General features: G+C 36.0%; 1 protein-coding gene across 1 annotated transcript in view; it reads left to right on the plus strand.

Annotated features, from left to right (window-relative positions):
• Positions 1-19010: 19010 nt before the first annotated feature.
• The window catches only part of Mmp16 (matrix metallopeptidase 16), a 253559-nt gene continuing 249058 nt past the window's right edge, over positions 19011-23511 (plus strand). Inside the window, exon 1 of the mRNA XM_027947595.2 lies at positions 19011-19143. Coding sequence (XP_027803396.1) covers positions 19012-19143 — 132 coding nt within the window. The 5' untranslated portion in view covers position 19011. The remainder of the gene's footprint in view (positions 19144-23511) is intronic.

Here is a 23511-nt window from a genome sequence, read left to right on the forward strand (position 1 = left end):
TTTGGTTGTTATGCAAATATTCTTGAAAAAAAAAGAGTCCAGAACAAAGATTAGTCAATGCCTCACTCACAAGACATGCATACACAGAAGAAACCTACTGAAAATTGTCTCAACGATAATAGTAACATAAAATTATCACTAAACAGAATCCATAGTTTTCACTTAAAAAAAATCACAGGTTCTTTTGGAGAAGTGGAGTTAAGAACCTGTTTCATAATGAACAAATGCTTCCCATTACCAATTCAGTCTTATTATCTATAAAGTTAAAATGAATGATTCAGTGTTTCATGTATTAATTTCATACAATCAACCCTAAATGTGCACAATATTTTATTGAAGTTGGAATATTTTTTCCATTCCTCTGATTAGCTAGTAACATCATGGTTCCCCAGCAACTATGTGATCTCAGAAATAGTGCTAAAATGCTTCTTGAATGAGAAAGGATGGAAACAAATCATGGGGCATTGTATGTGTGCTGGACAGTTTCAAGAGAAGCTTGAAATTTCCTGCTTGATATATGTCGGTGACATTGAAAGGATGTTCAGAGGGCCTTAAATTCTAGTCTGGTATATTAATGCATATTTACTATGTAATAACATGTGTAGATAAGAGACCTAACAAGTACTGTTACAATCTGCTTATATTTAATTGTACTAGTGATTTAATGTTCTATATGGAGTGGGAAGAGTTGCTTCACAAAAATTACACATTAACACAATTTTTGAGCATTAAAACAGTGCTTTCTCCTCAAAACTGGTACTCCATAGTAGTTTACTTATTGTTAGTTACAAACTACAATTTTCAACACAATTTGGATACTAAATACTGGTTTATTATAGTGATTTAATTACCAATGAAAACATGAGTTTCTAATTACTCTTATAATTATATTCTGGGCTGGGGATGTGGCTCAAGTGGTAATGCACTCGCCTGGCATGCGCGGGGTGCTGGGTTCGATCCTCAGCACCACATAAAAATAAAGATGTTGTGTCCACCAAAAACTGAAAAATAAATACTAAAAAATTCCCTCTCTCTCTCTCTCCCTTCTCTCTCTTTAAAAAAAATAATTATATTCTATGCTTCTAAGCCCAAAACCAATAAAACGTTGTAAAAAAAAAAAAGAACATTAACAATGTGATCTAGATACACACTTTTGAAAATAATGTATCCAAGGTCTTGCTCTGATCAAAACTTCAATGAATACTTATTACCTACCTACCATGTATTACTTAAAGTGGTTGTGTGGAGTGAAATTTGGTCTAGCTAATGTTTAATGTGCTAAAATTTGAAGGACAGAATTGTTCTCCTACTACAGAAGCATTTTAGATATTTCTCAGGAAATATGACCTTTGTGTTTTCCAAACACATTATTTTGGGTCATTCAGAATAAATAAGAATAGATCTGAGAAAGAATTCCTTCATCTGTGAAGTTAGTACCATCAACATGTAAGGAAATTGTAGAGAGATGGATAAAGAAATGCTATGAAAAAGTCATGGAAAATGTCACATATGCACATATTTAGTAATTTCCATGATACATGTCTCTCTATGTATATCTGAATATTTGTACCATGTTTTCCTCCTCATTAGCTTTCTCTATAGGTTATGGAGTAGAACTGAACTGCTACCCACATAGCTGTAATACCTAAATGTTTTCTGTTCATGTTTTAAAGAATTTCTTCTGATGTGTAAGGTAGTGCTTGACACATAGAAGTTGCTAAATATGTACCTGAGTACCTGAAATGCAATTTTTTACCAAACAAGAAAGCAAAATTGTCTTTTTGCTTCTCTTTTTGCTTCTTCAATGAATCCCTCCCTCTCTCTCTCTTTCTGTCCATCCCTTTATTGTGCTTGTGGTGTGTCTGTCTGTCTGTCTGTCTCTCTCTCTTTCTGTCTCATTTTCTGGAGAACTCAAACTAATACAACATGTGTATACATATCAAATATTATCTATGATTTACATATGGTCATTTACTGCATGTCAATATATCTCAAATAAAAGTTTTTAAAATAAATAATAAATAAAATAGAGCATTAAAAGGAATAATAGTATATTAAGTGTGTCTGGACAATAGAGCTCAGAATGTGATTGTGTTTACTAAACACTCTAAGACAGTGAAATAGAAAATTTTGGATTTTAAATGCTGTATTCAGAGCAGGAGCAATACAGATAGATAGTTCTATCTTCTAACAAATCTAAAGAACTATTTCAATCTAGAAAAGGCAAGAGAGAAAAAAAATCCAGAATCATGGAGGAATTAGCATAATTAATCTCTAAATATACTCATGTATTCCATCTTCCAAATCGTGGTTCAGCAGTTTTCAAATGTAACATACAAATTATTTAATATAATAAGTAATTAAGTATGAGTGAAAAGAGGTAACCTTGAACAATTCACTTAAACTCTTTGGATTGAATTTCCTAGATTATAAAAGAAGGTAGTTGGAAATACACTTCTTTTCTTAAGCCTTTTGTGGATGAAGAAACATGTGAGAAAATTAGATTAATGGTCATGTTTACCTTCCTACCAACCAACAATACTTCCTGACTTTAAATAATATTGCTTATTAGGAGTTCTGATAACTATAGTCCACACCTAAGAGACTGTGGCATTTTGACTAAAGAGACATTTTAAAACAGTATGCCACCTTCTAATCAGAGTTGTTATTGAGACATAAATGGCATGGCACAAAGACAATTAATGTCAATTTGACCAATTGGATCTCTCACAATTTTCCAGGTTAAGAATAGGAAGTAGACATTAATTATGTGTTTAGTTTTGGCCAGAGAGTAAACCAATACAAATCCCCTATGTGCTACCTCTTAATGCCCCAGTTCCGCAGACAAAAATCTTTTTTTAAAGACATTTTGCGTCATAGGTTTTTTTAATTTGTTCTTTTTAGATATATATGATAGTAGAGTATATTTTGACATATTATACATACATGGAATATAACGTATTTAATTAGGATCCCATTCTTGTGGTTTTACATAATGTGTTCTGTTTTCACTGGAGGTGGGTTCATATATGAATGTGGGAAAGTTACATCTGACTCATTTCACTGTCATTCCTATTACTATTCCCCCTCCCTTCCCTTCATTTCCCTTTGTGTAATCCACTGAATTTCTTCTATTCTCCACCCCCTTCTTGTGTGTTAGCATATGCATATCAGAGAGAATATCTGACCTTTTGCCTTTCAGATTGGCTTATTTCACTTAGCATGATAGTCTCCAGATCTATCCGTTTACCAGCAAGAGTCATAAATCATTTTAATGGCTGAATAATATTCCACTGTGTATATATGCCACATTTTCTTTATACATTCTTTTGTGGAAGGGCACCTTGGTTGGTTCCATAGCTTAGCTATTGTGAGTTCAGCTGCTTGCTATAACATTGATGAGACTGTGTTGGTGGGGACAGAAATCTTGATATATGTTGGGAATCAATTGGAGGAGCCAGGTGACTTTGCCATTTATTTGACATCAAAACTTGTTTGCTATGCACAAAGTCACACTGCTGTGAAATAAGCAATTAAGTGAAAGGGCATGACTCTTCCTGGATGACTCCTTTCTCTTTGGATAGGCCTCATAACTTGTTGAAGATAAAATCTTTGGCTTATTTTTTATAATCCTCTGATTGTTCCTAGTGCAAAATCTATTCATAATAAGTGCTCTGTGAAAGTTTATGGAACATAGTAGAATTTTTCTTTTCAATGCAAAAAAATTTTATTTTGATGGAAACTTGTATGACTCATCAATTTTCTAATTGATTTGACACATAATCCAGAACATTGTGACATGTATAACTTGTAATAAGCATGGGAAATAGCTTTTTAAAAATAGAATACCTACATGATTTTATGAAGAATAGGACACATATATTCTATATTTTTATTTAAGAATAGTTTAATTTACTCTCTTTTGCCTGCTTAACAAAAAATTAAAATGACCCTCTTATCAATAAATGTCATATTATAATCATTTTAAAAGTGAATGCATATCATGGTACTATAGAGGATAGGCTTTAAATTTGCAAAAACTCAAGAAAATTAAAATGGAAAGCAACAAATTGTTGAGAATTATTAAAAGTATTATGTATGGAAGATAAAGGAAACCCATTATGTGTGTATTTTGAAATACAGAAGAAATAAAGTAACATGTATAAGCATTCATATTTGACAAAAGAAAATTTATTAAAATAATGATACCCCTGTATTTTACCAGATTAAGCCAGGGTAACACAGGCTAGGGAAATTGACTTTTGTCAGTAGTCTTTCAAAATCCAAATCATATTAAATAATCACATACCAGATCTAGAAAACCTTTTTATTTTTGAGAAAGAGTGATGTATCAATTTTATACTAACTCATTTTGTTGTTCATCAAAAGCAGGGGACAGATTTTTAAAAGCCAAAAGAAATCAGAGACTGTAAGAACCATGAACGCACCTCCAAACAACTAGTCTATGATAAAATTCAGAGCATAAGACTAACAAAAATTATATTTTTTTTACATTCTGTAAAAAAATTATATTTTTTTACATTCTAAAGTCAACTTTTTGTTGCTATGCCTAAAACACCTTACAATGATAGTCAGAGAAAGAAAAGTTTATTTTGGTTCAGGTTCAGTCCATGGTCAGCTGACTTCATGGCTTTAGGCCAGAGGTGAGGCAGCACATCATGTCAGAAGAGTGTGTTGGAGGAAAACATCTCAGGACAGGAAGCCAGGAAGTAGAACTAGGGCAAAGTGCCAGTGACAATATATAAATCTCAAAGACACACGCCAGTGACCTACTTCCTCTAGCGACACCCTACATGCCTACAGTTCTCACCCAATACAGTAGTCCTTTCAAATTATTAATCCACCAAGTATATTAGGCCACTGATTAGTTTCTGTTCCCATAAACTAATAATTTTACCTCTGAATATTGCTGAATTCTCACATATATGAGTTTCAGGGATGTTATGGTTTGGATGTGAGGTGCCCACCAAAATTTCTTGTGGAGGACAGTGCAGGGAAGCTTAGAGGTGAATTGATTGGATTATGAATCTTGACCTAATCAGTGTGTTAATCCCCTGATATGGATTAACTGGGTAGTAATTGTGGTCAGGTGGGGTGTGGCTGGAGGAGGTGGGTTCCTGGAGGTGTGCCTCTGGAGTATATATTACATTATGCCTCACCTTGCCCAAGAAATGGAGTCAGTCATCTATGAACTAAGACCTCCGAAATAGCCCCCAAATGAATAAATTTATTCCCTCCTTAAAATTGTTCTTGTCAGGTCTTTTGGTCACAGCAGGGAAAATCTGACTAAAACAAGGGGAGACCACATATCCAAACCATAACACATGCATTGGATTGACTCATACAAGCATCAACCTTTCATTCTCTAATTCTTAAGAAAAGATTTAGCATTCTTTGTTTCTGAGCCAGGCATTATGCTGGGCCCTGGTGATATAGTACCAAACAGCTTGGAGGAAGTCCTGTATCTCATGGGATTATACATTTGGAATGAGTAGTTTGGGGAATAAAGCAGTAACTTACCATAGTGTTTAAAAAACGAAGAAGAAAACAGAACACTGCAAGCAGACAAATGAGATCACAGCAATGGATAAAGAAGTAGGGTGGGAAAGTATTTTGGATAAATTTTTAGGAAAAACTATGTTTTTAAGGAGGTAACCAGAATGCTGAGGATACTGATTGCAGCATTAGCATAAGTGGAAATGGCCTGACTCATCAACAATGTGCACTTTCTACATTAAATTCTTCCTGAACTCTTCTTAGGAGCACTGTTACGGGTTAGGAGTTGTTTCTCATCACTTAGAGCTAATCTTTCTTTTAGTTTGAGATGTCACATGACTCATTACTAAGTACTTTCATTAAAAAAAAGAAAAGTTTTTGTCTTTTTATTTAGAATGAAATCCCAAAAAGGGTATTCTGCTTTTGCTAGTTAACAAAAACCATTAACTTTGTTTTGCTCTCCATGAACTTACTACCAATTAAGTCATATACCCACACTATGCTATGTTTTAACTCATCTCTACCATAGTGACTCTCCTTGTAATAAACAAACAAACAAATAAATAAAAAAAATCTGGTTGCTGTGGCAATATTGCTAAATGAGATAAATAGGGACTTTATTGGTGTAAAATATGGGGTTGAGTCCTGACCCTACACCTTTACTAATGCTGTGACTTTTGGCAAATTAACTAACTTCTCTCCTATCAATGAAATGTACAGATTTGCTGCAAGGCCTTTTTGGGTTCTTACTGAGTCCAAATGGTTTAATACTTGAACCCAAAAATGGTTTTGCCATGACATTCCTAATTTCTATTTGTTGCATGCTAGGGAGATTGCCTAATGAAAACGTGGCTTTAACATGGCACCCTGATACTCTTGGTTGTTCCTGAGAATAGAGAACTGATCCTCTCCATTATCCTACTATAGCTCAGAACTGATGAAAGTCTCCACATCTTCTTTTCTGTTAAGACTTCGACTCCTATTCTCATTTCTTTGGCTCTCTGTGATTCTCTTTTATCTCCCCCATCATACTTTTGTTCTTTTTGCTTTCCTGGTCTTTCTCCCATACTGTTCTCAGTTTTTGTGCAATTGCTTGCTGATGGGAGTGTCGCTTTTCACCTTGTGGGAAATATACCGATTTCAGAGCATCAAGCTGAATACCTTCTTGTGCTTGGCTATTTTCACAGTCCCTAGATGTTCACAGGTCACTTTTACAGCACCAGAGGCATTTGCGATTTTCTTTTTCCTTTTTTCCCTTCCCTGTTCACATTCTTACCTCTGCATCTTTCAGTAATTCTGCTTGTAACCTCATTCTTTGACCTTAAGGAAGTCTAGAGTTTGACTTTTAGATAACAGAGATGAGGCCATATCATCTATCAATCTATACCTATCTTTCTTCCTATGGTTCAGAAATAGATTACCTATAGTTTATATTTATACCATATAAAGCATTTTTACCATATAAAACATGATTAAATTTGATTTTCAGGTAAGCAACAGATAATTCCTTAGTATATGTCCCAAATATTGCCTTGCATATTTTATACTAAAAAGTCATTTGTTGTTTATCTGAAACTCAAATTTAACTGTGGTTATATAATAATAAACCTCTGATTTCATTTGCTAATCTGGCAACCTAAAGTGAGTAAATTTTTACAGGAATTATAAGTATTTTTTTTTTCAAATAAGCAGTATTAACTATCATTTTAGAATTTTAAATAATAAAACACTGTTAATTGTCCACCAAGGTGATACTAAGCAGCATTTACTATGACTAGAAATTGCGAATTAAAATGTGATCAAATGGTTGACTTATATATATTTGTCACCATAAAACTACCTATTTTCATTCCACTATACATCAATCAATACACTGACTTTTAAAAAATACTTGGGCATTTTATCTAACAATTGCTAATATAGAAGTAAAACTAAGAAATTTGTGATGAGAACTGGGAGCTGAATTCTCTTAGCAGAAAAGATCTTAGGACAATTTCACGTGTTTTTTAATATAAAAAGCTATTTTTATATAGAAGTTCACTTTTAAGTTGTTTAATTCATGAAAAAAATAAAACCTGATTATCACATAGCTCTGTGCCTATCCAAAATAAAAATTAAAAGCATAGACCTTATGGAAAGCTTTCTTCCTTTCATTCACACACAGTACGATGACCCCTAGTGGGAAAGCCAGGCAAAAGTGCCACACATTGCAGACACCCAAATACACACTGGGAACAGCTTTTTAATCAGGAAGCCAAATGTGCACATCAAAACTTACCATCGACGGATATCATCTGAATTTAATTCAGGATAACTTAAGAAAATGCTGTCATTTTCCTAGTACAGGCAAGATATTGAAACTTACTGAACTAATGGAAGCATTTTTAGGTTAATTTACATTTATATATAACCCAATATTATAAATTCAGACTTCTTAGCAATACAGGTATAGATTATGACTTTTGAGTTAACATCAATTTATACATACACGCAGTTTTAGAACTTCCCAATACTTCAGAATTCATCTGATTCAAATTCTTCAGTTTGCAAGAGAAATACATAGAGCGTAGTAGGATGGTTGACAGGCATGTGCCAAGTCAATCAGCTATATACTGACAGAGCCAGAAATGAAAGTCTCCAGTCTATGGTTTCAATGCAATTTCCAACATTCACTAGTGTCTCCTTACTGAAAGGTACTGCAATTTACTACAAGAGGCAAAAACAGCAGGAATTTGTGGTTGTGTATAGAGACTTAGTACTTATTAAGGAAGTTCTATAATAACTTTCTTGAAGAAGGGTGTTAATCTTATTCTCTGTGGAATACATTCAACCTAATAAAAGGCAAGAAATAAGGTTCTAAATTATGATTAATGTTAGGGTACAACTAAGTACATATATCAATGACAAATAAAACTTTTAATATAATTCCAAATAGAATTTAATGGCTATTAAATTAAGGATTATGTTTCAACAAAGGACCAAGTAATATCACCACATAATACTTTGAAAATATAGATTCCACCTCATAGAGAACATTTTACATTTAATTCCAATATGGAATTTTAGTTAGAGTTCATAAATATTTAAATAATTGTGAACTAACAATAGATTTTTTTTTAATTAAAATGGTTAGGAACATTTTAAGGGGGATTCAAGTCCTAGAAAGGAAAATGGAGTAGTTAATCTTTAGAACAAACTCCAGAAACCTTGAGATTCAACATTTTATAGCAAATATATTCATGCATTATTTTATTTATACCAATTTTAGGGTGGTAAGTGGGTTTAAAATATAACTTTCTGCTCCTGCTATCCCAAATCTTAAGTTTTCATGTTTTTAATTTCACTTTATAATGGAGATACTTGAATAACTCTGCTGATAATGTTAGCGACAATAATGTTGTCTCGAACTATAAAATAACTGGCTGAGAAATAACAAATAGAATATACTAAGAGTTAAATTTTCATACATATGTGAATTAAAGCTTTTAAAATAACTGATACACACACATACAGCTATGAAAACAGTATATAATCTCAATATGGACAAATTAATTAAAGTCCCAAAGGTCATATGTATTTGGAAACTCCTAGCCTGAATATTTGGCCTTGTAACATCAAATTTTCATTTCTGATTTCCTTAAAAGTAGCAGAATTACCACCTTTTAGAAATAATGTTATGGACTAAGTTTGTATATTTCCCCGCCCCACCACCAATTTCATATATTGAAGCCTAAATTCTCAACAGGATGTGTGTGGAGGCAGGGCCTCTGTGATGTAATTAGGTCATAAGGTCATAAATGAGATCAGTACCCTTCTTATAAGAAGAGACACTACAGAGATTATTTATCTCTTTGTTCTGCATGTGAGAATGAAGAGAAAAGATGGCTGTCTACAGGCAGGAAGCAGGTCGTGACAGACACTGGGTCTGCTGGTGTCTTGAACTTGAACCTCACAGCCTCCAGACTGTTAGAAATAGGGTCTACTGTTGAAACCACACAGTCTATGGCATTCTTGTTACAACAGACCAAACTGACTAGAACAGAATGAGACGTTTTCACTGGCTAAAAGCATGAAGTGAGGCATCTGCAGCCTTTCCACCCCACAATTAGTTATTTCTATAATTTTTGGAATAACATTTGTGTCTTCACAGCCATATGTCTGGTCTCCATCTACTTGTGGGGAAATTTCATTTAAACAATTTCCAATTTAATTCGTTTTCTTATGTTATAAAGTAAAAGTAATCTTAGCAAGATCTTTAAAGGTAGAAAGTAAAATATAACTTTTATATAACTACAGTAAGAATTCTTAAAATATAAAAATAATAATAAATGACTAAGTAGAGATGTACCTTTATTAAGGATAAATTAAAATGCCAAAGCATTATCATGTGCATGTATTCCAGGTGCAGAATATTTTTACAGTAACACTTAAGTTGTATCTGTGGACAATCTGTAGTATATTTGGCTGTCCTATGGAAACTATGAGATTGTAAGAGCCTATCATATTTTTCTGGTTTCTCTGGCTAATGTGATGATGCTTTTAGTTTGAAATATATATTGATATGTGATACTGAAGAAAATCTTGGGTTTAAATACATGTGACAAATTTTTCTAACTCAGTTTTAGACACTTTTTAATTTTTGTTAATATTGGTGAGTTTTAATCTTACAAATAGTTACATTTTAATCAAAGATTTAAATAAATAACGACCATTGTCAAGTTAGAATTTGTGGACACTGAAATACAATCCTTTATTAAAATTACACTAGTTACCTTTTGATTATATGAACAAAAATTTTTCATATCCTAGCTCATTTGAAATTACTTTCACAATTTTAAAGAAATACATTCTTAGAGCACAAACATCTGGATTTGTAGACATTGGTTACTTTGTAATTTAGAATGGCTTTGTGAATGATGACATAAAAGCACAACCATCCAATGTAAACAGAAACAGATGTCTTAATGATATTATACAACAATGACAAAATCTAACACATATGATACAGAAGTTGATTATTGTGGGGGTATTTTATACCTATGTATGAGTGGTAACTCTTTACTGGACTCTTGGGCTATTAGAACATCCCAGTCCTCAACAAATGGAGAAACTATTGGATAGTGAAGGATATAAAAGGAAATTAACTTTCATTAATATGTTAAGTTTCTTAAGAATCAACATAAGACAATTCTGCCTATTCCAGCATTGAAGGAATTAAATTTGAGATTAAATACTTTCAAAATGACGACATATACAATGAAAACACAAAATATACTGGAACTAATTATCTGACATTTGATCATTTTAATACTGTCTGTTATGGTTTGGATGTGAGGTGTTCCCCAAAAGCTCATGTGTGATATAATGCAGGAAAGATCAGAAGAGAAATGATTGGGTTGTAGGAGTCTTAACCCAATCAGTGAATTATTCCCCTGATAGGAATTCACTGAGTGGTAACTGAAGTGGTAGAGTATGGCTCAAGGAGGTGGGAACTGGGGCCAAGCTCTTGGGACACATTGTATCTGGCAAGTGGAAACCTCTCTGCTTCCTGATCATCATATGAGCTGCTTCCCTCTGCCATACTCTTCTTCCATGATGTTCTGCCTCACCTTGAGCCTTGAGGAATGGAGCCAGCCTTTTATGAACTAAGACCTCTGAAACCATAGAGTTTTCAAATAGACTTTTCCTCCTCTACAGTTGTTCTGGTTGGGTCCATTTAGTCACAGCAGTGGAAAAGCTAACTAAAACACTGTCCTTCCTCTAATGATCACTGTACTGAATGGGTTAATTAACTTTTACTTTTGTTCTAACATGTAGAAAAAAGGACATTTCACTTGAATTTTTGTTTTCTCATTACCCTTGGAAATTATCTCATAAAAGTTTTCCCAAACTCTATATGTTTTGATTCCAATTTAATGTTTCTAATTGAATATAAAATATTCGCTTTTAGATTATATATTTTCAGTGTGATCTTATGGATTTTAATGAATAGCAATATAATTTCCATTCTGTCTTTCAATTTTTTTTTGCCTGAGAAGTAATAAAAAGCGAATTTTATACATTGCAGTAGTTCAAAAGGGGCTAATTATATTTTGATAACAATGGTAAAGTCTGTCATTCTGTAGCTACTTTTCTTTTGCTACAAAATGAAATACTTTATCATTTCTATTAATAATAGTTAGACACATAGCTAGTACTGAGCTAGTACTTCCCAACAACTCGTGAGGAATGTTCTGAGAGAGTCTTCACTCTGAATGTTAATCAGAATGCCTTGAGTCTTTGTTGCCTGCCTTTGTCTGATAGTATGCAATAGCCACATTCTACAGTAAGTTGCTCAGCATTTACAAATTTCTAGAAGCTTCCACATATCTCAGTTAATCATCGCAACTATTCAAAGAATATGAAACTTTATTGTAAAGATGAAGAGAATGAAAAAAAAAAAAAAGACAATGAGTTTCCTAATGCTTTGAAAGTGTCTTATGGGATACTCTTCTCCATTTTACCTGTCAACTAATGGAATGTCTTTTTTCATTAGATTTTTAATCCCTTTGGCAAACCATGACATAACCAATAACCCAGAGAAGTATCTGATTTTAGCTTAACACAGTTATTTACATGGAACTGGTAAAATAGCAATGAAACCAGTTCTTAGACTACATTGTTTGTTCATTGTGTTTTCTTCCAAGTGTAAAATAGTTTACAATAAATCTCTTTCTTTTAATGAAGAAATCAACTGTAAATCAAGCTATATGTGAGTTTTTTAAAACTTTACCAATTAGTCATATGACTTACTTAATCTTTGTGAGCCTCCATTTATTTTCTAAGTGGAGAGTTTGATGAAGAAGACCCTAAAAAATCTTTCCAATTATAAATACAATATCTATGTTGAAAATATGTAAGAAAGTAAAAGGGGGAGATTTCAATGGATTGCTCTGAAGATTCATTGGATAAAAATTGAATATATAGATACACAACTGCAGCAGTTAGCCACTAAATGACAAATGTATGAATTAAAAGGACAGTGATTAACTGCAATGCGGGTAATGGAATGAATCAGAGTGGTGCTGAACAAAGAGACAAAACAACCACTGGTGACTGAATGAATACTGAGCACAACTTAATATTAGAGTTAAAGGTATTCAAGTCTTGGAAGAATAGAATACTAAAAGGGGGAAACTAAGGAATATAACATCTAAGGTGAAAAGTGATGAACTTGGTTCAGGACATGCTGAATTTTAGGTAAAGGTAAGAATCATAATTCTAGATCATAGAACTGAATTTAAGCCTGGGGATGCAGATATGAAAGTCAACAGAGTAGAAGTAAATATTAAAACTTAAGACAGAACAATCTCTCTTAGGAAGATAGTGGAGCAGGAGAAATGTCAAGTTAGAGTTTGAGCTTCCACAAATCCCAGCATGTGCTATAAAGAGCCTGGTCACTGGGAAGAAGGTGGTTTCTGAAGTGCTATCAGTCCATCTGATGGATGGACATAACTATGGGCACATGCAAGACCCCACCCCTGGCCTAATGTTATAAGGTTATAAGCCTATTGTTCTTTTTCTTCTCTGGGGGGTTCTAAGCCATCTTGGACTTCCAAACTTCAAGTGCTCTGTGATGAAAACAATGAGGAACTAGAGGCCATTGCCAGCCACTGTTATCAAAATAATGTTTTTCTCTTTTGTGCTGCTAGCTCTTGCTTACTTCAATAGTAATTCCAAGTGCAAACAACTTTTAGTCCAAGACTTCTATCTTAGAACTTGACCATACTAAGTTAGTCTATCTTAACTCACTTCACATGTTTCTTGTTAGATCTTCAGTTGCTTGGTATTTTATACTTGTTAATGAATGTTTGGTGGAAGAATAAATGAATAAACCAACCAGCAGAAGAATAAATTTGGGGAAATATTCAAAATTTTGGAGGTGAAAGGAGACTGTAAATCAATACAAAGGGAAGAAAAAAATCATGCTATTGGAGCTGGGGATGTGGCTCAAGCGGTAATGCACTCGCCTGGCATGCGAAGGACACTGGGTTCTATCCTCAGCACCATATAAAAATAAAATAAAGATGTTGTGTCCACTGAAAACTGAAAAATAAATATTAAAAAATTCTCTCTCTCTTTTTCTATCTTTAAAAAAATCATGCTACTGAAAAATAAATATTAAAAAATTCTCTTTCTTTCTCTATCTTTAAAAAAAATCATGCTATCTTCATTGCCACTAATCATAACAAACTATTTTTATTATTTTTCAAGCAGGAGAGTTTTTGCACAAAATAAATTATCAAGAAATATCATACCACCCCAAATTAGAAATAATGTCAATAAATTCAGGCCATGAAATGATATTTTTGAGGATACAATATTTCAGTACCATAGGATTCTCCTGATTGAAATGGGCCAGCAACTTTTGTTACAGCATAACATTAAGGTAGTGGATACAATAGAAGTAGCTCTACTGTGTACATATTCTACAACAGTGCATCTCAATAGTCCCATGCAAATGAATCAACAGGGAATCAAAGATTCTGCATTTCTGATAAACTCCCAGGACTTAAGATCCTCTCAGACAACACACCTTAAATAATAAGGCTCTAGGGACCTTATCTATATATACGATCCCCCTGTAGGAAGAAAGGATGCCAATGGCTTGGCACTAATTCAATATTCTCTGAATTGAAAAAATAAATAAATAAATAAAAGAGCACTGCAGTTTCAACTGATGTAAATAGGGAAGAAAGCACATAAATTGATATGATGGAGGAATGAGCAATTTCTGTAACTTCCCACACTATGGAATTCATTTAGAAGGTTCTAGTTTACTGAGAAATCTGTTTCAATGATAGTTATAATACATATTTTGCCTCTAATGTTATTTTAGGTAGCTATAATCATTCTCATATCCCAGAATACTCACTTTTAAGTATCTATCATTTGCCTTTTGAGAGGTATAGGTATCATTTACTTCCTCAGATCCCTTTATCTCCCCTGTAATATTTTATTGACTTGCCATTAACCTTTGCCTTGGGAAATTACTCCATTTTTTTTATTTATTTTCTCTTTTGGGTTCAATTTTCTCTAGTCACATGTAATTCTGAGATTGTTCATTATCTTTAAAAATTCTGAGAAGAGAAAAGGAATCGTACCAAAAGCACACACAGCAAGAGGCAAGATTTGTGAGGAAAGATTTCATTAACACCCTAAAGGGAAGGATGATACTTTATATTTTAACTTACATGGGTAGGAAAAGCTCACAACTGCTAAGAGATGAGACTAGGAACTTCCTGATAATTCTGGGCCTGTTAAGAGATAAGCATAGATAACAGATGAGAGATGGAAGAGCAAAGTCACCCAACAAAGAAAGTGATTACATTTCTGTAGGTAACCAGCTAAGTCCATGTGGGGCAATGTTGCATCAGGTTTATTAGACAAACACAGATAAAAGATCTACACTGACCACAGATACTGAATGCTTAACACATGAGAACTTCTAGAAGGCAACTGTTCCCCAAAAGTCAGCAAACATTCAACAAAGGTGGTAAATATTTATTTACTCCTTAAAGTTCCTTCAAGGTAAAGTCTAAAGCCAGAAATATGGCACAAAAGACCTTAACTGATCTTATGCTTGCACACTCATCCAGGCAACCTCTGAGCTTGACCTTGCTTTAAACATACCCTTAGCCTTTAGCTTGACAAACGATCTGTAGTTCCACAAGTGCACTTATGCATATTTATTCCTCCACTACCTCGTAAATTTCCACTCGTTATTCAAGATTCTACTCAAAGAATCACTTATTTTGTGATACTTTCTCCAAGGACCTCATGGAAAATCAACTACTTCTTCCATAAGATAAGTGCCTGAGTCCAAGTGCCTGAGTCCTACAGCATTATAAAAATTATTACATGTCTGTCTCCCTCATTGGACTATGAATACTTCTGAGCCCCATCATTGAAGTAAAACAGTATTTTATTTCTGGAACCTTGAATACTTACTCATTCTTTGCTCATCGGTGAATGTCCAGTGGTAAGTTTTACAGAATGATTGTAAATAAGTTAAAATTTTTATCATTCTTACTAATCACAAATTTGACACTATCTTTTGAATTTAGAATTTCCTGTTTTCAATGGAGTTTTTCTTCATAGGAATGCCACTTGAAAGCATAGGTGTCCAAAAACATCACACTAGTCTAGGTTTAATGGTTTTGTGGCTGGATAAAAATCTCATTATCTCTTTGTTCCCAGTTCCTTCTCCTAGACAATCCCATTCATAATTTTGAAGATAATATTCACTAGATACCTATTCGCTAGATGTCTTAAATGGTTTAGTAACCCTTGTTTGCCTATTGCAACAAGGTTTAACTTAATATTTTATTGCAAGCCCCCTCTCACTTTGTACTCCACATGTACTGTTAATGCATCTATGTTTTGTATTTATTTATTATTAAAAGAACTTTTTTAGTTATACATGGACACAATATCTTTATTTTGTTTATCTATTTTTATGTGGTGCTGAGGATTGAACCCAGTGCCTCACACGTGCCAGGCAAGCGCTCTGCCACTGAGCCACAAACCCAGCCCTTGTGTTTAATTTTTGACAAGTTTCTTACAGTGAGAAATCCCTTCTTGTTGACAGCCTAGCAATACTCAGTCTGCATCCCACTTCCTTAATGAAGTCTTATATACTGGCTCATTTAGCAAGGACTTCGCCATTTATAATTGTTTATAATTGTTTTCTCATGTATATCTTGTATAAATTTATTTCACTTCCTCTTTGATACTGTCTCAAGGACTGGAACAGAATTTCAACATTTTTTGGCATTCTCTTTTCTAATTTTACACCTTGCTAGATATAATACACACAAAAAATAATTTCTTGACTTATTGAAAAATATGCCACATCACATTTTGTTACTTTACATTGGCACAGAACACTGGACAATTTCTACAAAATGACCTTGTTTTCAATTTCTTTTATATGAATCATCTCAACCTGTGTGCACAAATCAAGATCAGGCATGAATTTTTTTATGTGGAAAGTCAGTGGAACATAGTAAGAAATACAATGATTGGAAGTCAGAAAACACCTGAACTCTGTCACTTGTATGATGAGATGGAAAGTTATCTTTTATTTCCATCATTGTCTTCATCTGGAAGTTGAAAACAAAACCTTCAGGGATGTTGTAGAAATTAAATGAAATACTATGTTTAGAAATATTCTGCAAATTTTAATGTTATGCAATATAATGTATAGCTTTTTATTACATCATCAAATAATTTTGTGGGTGGCTCATGCTGTGCACAGGGAAAACTACCGGAAAAGACACCTGAAAGTCTTGGGTCAAGTTGGGGATATATATATATATATATATATATATATATATATATATATTCTCTTTTCTAATTTTAGCAACAGCTGTAAAGTCTCATTCCTCACATTTTTCATTTTTCTCTTTAGGATACAAATTATTACCATCCAATACATTTTTGGCAAACTATTTTTCAACGTTTTCCATCTGCTTATCAATCATGACCTCTTATAGTCCTACTTCCTGCTTTACCAACTGAAACATGAACTATACCTTGTCAATCCTCTCTTCAACCCCACCGAGGTAGCTGTCATACCTGGAACACGCTTTATTCTTAACCTCGCCTCCCTGCTTTTCTTTACCGTGGGCTCCTCTTCCCCTCTGCTGGCTGCCAAGGAGAAGCACATTTATTGGCATTGCCCCCAAACAGATGCCTGCCTCTCTCCCTTCCCCCTTTCTCTTCCAGCCAAACCATCACCTGCCAAGGGCTGGTGGTTGCTGCCTCCCCTGTCCACTGCCTCACATTGCTGCAGCTAGAGTCCTTTTTGGCAGCCGCTTCTGAAGTTCCCCTGCCCGCGTTCGCCTGAGCCTCTTGCCAGAAACCTCCCCCTCTCGCCTGCAGCTTTCCTCGCTCCCGCCAGCCTCTCCCCCGCTCGGTCTGCGAGCAGCCTCTTCCTCCCGCCCTTGCCAGCTGCTTTACTCGCCTTTCCTCAGGCTGCTCCCTCTTTTTCTTTACCCAGCTCTTCCTCCAGCTCCCGCAGCCGGCTTCTTTCCAACGCCCCCACCCCTTTGGTCGGATGTTTTGTTAACACTCAGGACCACCAGTGCCAGTGTGTGCGTGTGTCTGTCCACCGTTCCCCTGGAAAAGCGAATTTTCATTCCCGCTTTTGTATCTGATGAGTACCCCACCAAAACCCAGTGCCTACTCCCCTAGCTTGGAAGGCGGAGTGCCACGATGGTAGACAGAATTCAGGGAGACAACAGGACACTGCATCCGAGGACCCCAGTAAAGTTTTGGACGTTCAGGACTTGCCATCTCAAGCCTCCCAAACTTGGTCAGCCTGGCAACTGACCCAAGTCCCCAAGGAGTGCACAGTAACTGGGGCGATCTCTCTCTCTCTCTCTCTCTCTCTCTCTCTCTCTCTCTCTCTCTCTCTCTCTCTCTCTCTCTCTCTCTCTCTCTCTCATTCCTAGCGTCCCTAATCTTCCAGAGCCGCTCCACTGAGGATGCAGATCGTTCTTCTGGACCAGGCCTGAGCCTCTTCTCAGGCTCCACCAGGGTACACAGCCTGAGCCCCACCCAAACCCGGGCTGGAGAGGGGCGCACTTGCTTCTGGATGCGCGATCGTGATACTAGATCAAAGGATGGAGCCGCCCAGGTTCCTAAGTGTCTGCTGGGGGACGAGGGGTGGGTAAAACTGATAGCTCTCCTCAAACCCGGGCCCTTCTCGCAGGATGGATACCTCCACAGCGCCATACAGTAGCCAGGAAGCCTTTACGAGCCGTCTCCTTTAAGAAGCGCGCGTACGTGTGGTTCGGGCTGTGTATGCCTTGTGTTTGTGTGTGTGTTGGACTGTGTGTGTGTGTGTGTGTGCACGCGCGCGCGCGCGCGCGCCCGGGGCCCTGAGAGCCGGGCAGACCCCGGGAAGGAGGAGTTATGTAGATTACGGATGAACATTCTGGAGGGGAGCGAGGAGAGGAGGGAAGGAGAAGCAGAGGCTAGAGAGCGAGGAGCGGCGGAGGCCCTTCCCGCAGAAGCTGGGGGCGGCGGCGGCGGCGGCGGCGGCGGCGGCGGAGTAGGCGGTGGAGAAGGAGGAGGAGGAGGAGAAGGAGGAGGAGGTGGAGGACGCACGGACTGGAGGCGGCGGCGGCGGCGGCGGCGGCTGCTGCTGCGGCTGCGACTGGGAGCTTTGAGTCGGAACCGCCGGTGAACTTGGGCGCCACGTTCCGGGTGACGGATCCCCCGAGGATGGTGAACGCGAGCTGCTGCTGACCCTGCCTCTGCCGCTCCTTCTCCCGGCTGCCGAGCACCTGGGGCCCCTTTCTCCTCCCCTTGCCCGGCTGTGGGTGAACCTGCAGGCTCCTAACCCACCCGGAGGACTTTTTTTTGAAAGGAAACGAGGGAGGGAGGGAGAGGGAAAGAGGGAGAAAAAGAAGGGGAGCTCGTCCATCCATTGAAGCACAGTTCACTATGATCTTACTCACATTCAGCACTGGAAGACGGTCGGATTTCGTGCATCTTTCGGGGGTGTTTTTCTTGCAAACCTTGATTTGGATTTTATGTGCTACAGTCTGCGGAACGGAGCAGTATTTCAATGTGGAGGTAAGAGTACAAGGGCTTCTTCCTCTTCCCCTGCCTGGACTGATCCCTGAAACATTTCCTTCACTCTTCGGATCCTTGTAGCTCAGAGCAGCCAGGTCTCAACATTATTTCCCTTGTAGCCTCTGAAACCCTAGTTGAGTTTCCCTGTGCCTTAGGTGATGGATGCATGCGAGACCGAGAATCCGTTATCCCCAGCAGCACAAAGCACGATGCTGCGCGCTCAAAGACACAATTGTAGCCGGTCCATGCGTCTTACCCGGGGAAGAGGTGAAGCCCTACTTATAGCAAACGTGTGGCTTAACAAGGAAGCTTGAGTTTATGATGGATAAACAGCTCGGGAAACAAAATTGATTGCTTGGCATCCTGTGCTGCCTTGGTATTGTTCCTGAAACCTTCCTCCCCGTGGTTGGTGCCTAACAAAGGAGGTAAAAATAAAAGAATCTAAAGGAGAACGTGGGAATACTTGATATGTTTAATAACATTACTTTGTGATAAAACACTTGAGTAGACAGAGTCTTTTTCTCATTTAGACAAAACTTAATACACTGTAACTGGATCTGGCTGCACAGAGGACGTGAAATCCATCTCTTTTGAAGTGTCTTCTCTCCCCCTCCCCCGCCGATTGAAAATAAACGTGGCCCCATGTAATAGTTCTGAGGTGTGTTTTAAATTTGATTTCACACTCTCATGGCAAAAACTGAGAGGTCTTAGACTGTCATCTGTTTTACTGTGATAGCTTTGGGAACAGAAGGCACAAAGCAAAAGGGAACTTAAGGATAAGGACTTGTCAGACCTCTGCCAAAGTACTCTTCCTGTCATCAACTCAGCACTAAAGCCAGCCAGCAACGTGCAATAAATCATTGGGAACGTGAACACACCTGGGCTGTGACACAAATTTATTACATGTTCGGTAGGATGCAAAGCCAGCAAGGGAGTTTTAGTAAAATTTACTCCTTTTGATTAGATCTGATACCTTCTGACTTTCTAAAGAATTATGGTTAAATCTACAAGGAATAATGTGATTTCCCCTTATATTGTTGATATAATAAAGCTTCCTGTCATTCTGTTGGAAGCATGTGTTTACACAATAGCAGGACCTGTTGCACAGTATTTGAACATGCTTCATGTAACCGATTTATACACAAAGTGTGCATAATAAATGCCAGGTGTGGAGGCACATTCTGAATATAACTATGTTTATATAAACTGTTCTTAGGACTCCACATAATAAGTGATAGTACAGAAACAAAGTATTTTAAAGAGTAATAGCCATTATAAATTAGTTAAATTTGCAGATGTGAAGCATCAGTATATTCCACAAAAATACAAATTTGAAAACTAAGATTTTTAACCCTTTGAGAAACTGTGTTTTTTGTTTTGTTTTGCATAAAAAAGAGAGAGAGAAAGAGAAATGGAAAAGGGCTGAAAGTCCAAACTTTTCTTGATGACAGATTTGAACTTTTGGAGTTGTGTGATACAAATGGATTTTTGTACCTAATATTTAAACCAAGAATTTATTGTTGAAGTGAAATGATTAGTTCATAGAATGGAGGAATGAGAATGGCAATTTGTTATTTATAATTTATAAACAGAAGGGCCTATTGTCAGATTGGTGGTGCTGGAGATGGTGGTGAGGTGGGGCGTGGGAGAGGTGGTTACAACTTAAGTGCTAGGTTGTGTCTTGCTCACTATGGGAAGGAAAGGAGAGATGGATGTCTACCTGCCCTGGCAAAGTCTTTGATTTGCTTTTGAGATTGGAATAACATCATTGTCTTAATTATTATTAGGTTTCCTTTGTGAGGCTAAACATAGATTGAGTTTCTTTATATTGGAATCCTCAATCAGATATTATTATACAAAAAAGTTATGTTACTAAAAATGACAATTTTTAATTCCAGCTATATCTTCCTTTTCAAGGTGCATGTGAAAAAAAATGGTTCATGGAGAAGAGTTATTTTCCCATTTTAAAGTATTTCAGTTATTTCACCCATGTTTATTACAAATGCAAAGATTTAAGGAATGATAGATAAGATTCATGTGCCCTCTGGGACCTTAAAAAGCTTACTTGACACAAAGGGAGTATTCTAATGATTTATGGGTGATTATGTTTCATAGTTTGTATTATTCCCAAGTAGTTTTTTAAGCTCTTGGGCTCTTCCTTGGTTGGATTGGTAAGCTTTTGTGTGTATGTTGATAACTTTTTTATTCCATTATTAAAATAGCTACTAGAAAAATACAAATATTATAAAGAACATAGGATGATAGGAGGTTTTCTGATATGAGTTTCTGCCTGATTCACTTTTATTAGATGTTTCTTTTTGGTGGAAAACACTAATGGAGAGAATATTCCATTACTTCCTCTCCATAAGAGGCACTTATATTGTGTTCCTCATTCTTGGTTGCAAAACATACACATTTGGAATGCTTTATTTGATTGATTCTCAAGGACAGTCTTAAAATAAACAGTAATGGTATCAATCATGCATGAAGTCCATATGATCATAATTTTTTCTGGTAAGTACACCAAGTTATTATAGTTGGAACAAAGCTTCAGAGAGAGGCTTTTTATGCTGACTGCTAAGATTATAGTGCTTTATTCATCCATCAACTTAACAATTTGTGGTACCCCCATACTTCTCATCTCTGTGATTTAGGGTTTAACCCTGTATTTTCCCCTTGGGGGCATTATATAGAGGTATTCATGTTAACACTTTGCTGTCTGATTTTTAAAACAATAAACATTTAGAATTTTCAGTTATCAGAGTGGGAGAAAAATGTTGATATGCTTATGAAAGCCTGTTATAGAGAAAGAGGGTATTTGAATTCTTTGTGTTAAAAAAAAAACAAAAAAACAAAAAGGAACATTTCTAACAGCAGAAAGGGTTAGAGTAGTACTTTAGAATATATTCATTCATTTCTCTACCTGTATTTTAAGTGGAAGCCTCTTTAAGCCTTAAGTTTTCAGTATATACTTATGGAGATAAATGTTTTTATATATACACTGGACTCCTTTTTTGGGAGTGGTTCTTCCAATGTGTTATTATTAGCATGATGCAAGGGAGTTTTATTGCTAATATTAACTAAAAGTCAAAAACTTCTGTCATTGGACAGCAGTCTGTTTAGAGGTATTCATTGGTCAGAAGCAGCTAAATTATTAACAAAGAACTATAAATCATTTTATCTCTAGAATAGTTACTTTGCACTGGGGATTTTCATGATTCTGGGATTTTTTTTTTTTTTTTGATACTGCAAATGTTTTTGTCATGAATATGTCATAATAATAGTAACAACTGCCATCAACTTTGATAGTTTGTCTAATGTTCACTCTGAGAACAACATTGAACATTATTGATTTTTAAACAATAGCACACATTTACAGTGAGGAAAATTATTTAATGTCTAATTAGTGATTGAAATGAAAACAGGTGAAAACCTGGATGAAGCATGTATCAAAGTATGAAGTTGGTAATGCTCTGCAACAAAAGAATCTTGATGAAGTAAAAGTTGATTGTGTTGTTCCTAATTAAAGGAAGAAGAGACATTGTGGATTCCAAATGGATCTTTTATGAAATATAATATGAATTGTGAGTGTAACCATCTCATAATTTTTTCTTAAAATATGTTTTAATAACTGATTAGGATTTTTTGGCTTTCTTCAGGTTTTTCTGAATCTACCCAGAAGATCAGAGCTTGCTTGTTTGGAGTATAGCTTTGTATTGCATATAAACTTGGCAATAATTGATCATGTGATATTTTAGAGATAAAAATATATTTTACAGATTTTAAAATGTGTTATATTGAGACACTATTTTATCTTATCACTTGTTCTCTACTTGCTTAAAAATATCATTATTTAAGATTGGGGATGTACCTCTGTGATAGTGCTCTTGCCTAGCATGTGCAAAGCCCTGGGGTTCAATCACCAGACTGCAAAAAGAAAAAAGAAAAAAAAAAAGCTTTATTTTATTTGCTCATGGAAATATGGTAACACCATACCTCTTTCTGTCTCAGGGACTTTCCTGACTGATACCCTCAATTCTCCACTGTAGCCCTTATTTACTGATCAACAACAGGAGCTGTGTGACTAATTCATAAAGGTTCTTATCTGCAGAAAGACTGCAGGCTTAACAAAACATCCCAACTATGCTGAAAGTTTAAAATGTTTTTAAGGGCCAAAAATTATAGCATGTGCATCAGATGTCTTGATGGTCCTGAGGTTTTCCAGCTTCTCCTGCATCCGCCCCCCCCCCGCCCTTGGCCATGCCTTTCTCTGTTCAGAGTTGCCTGGACAGGTCTTACCAGATCTAGAGTTATTCAGGAAACCCTTGCAGGTGCACATATGCTGGTGAGGTACATTTCTCCAATGAT

Source organism: Marmota flaviventris, chromosome 15 (assembly GCF_047511675.1).
Source record: "Marmota flaviventris isolate mMarFla1 chromosome 15, mMarFla1.hap1, whole genome shotgun sequence".
In the NCBI taxonomy this organism is placed as follows: Eukaryota; Metazoa; Chordata; class Mammalia; order Rodentia; family Sciuridae; genus Marmota; species Marmota flaviventris.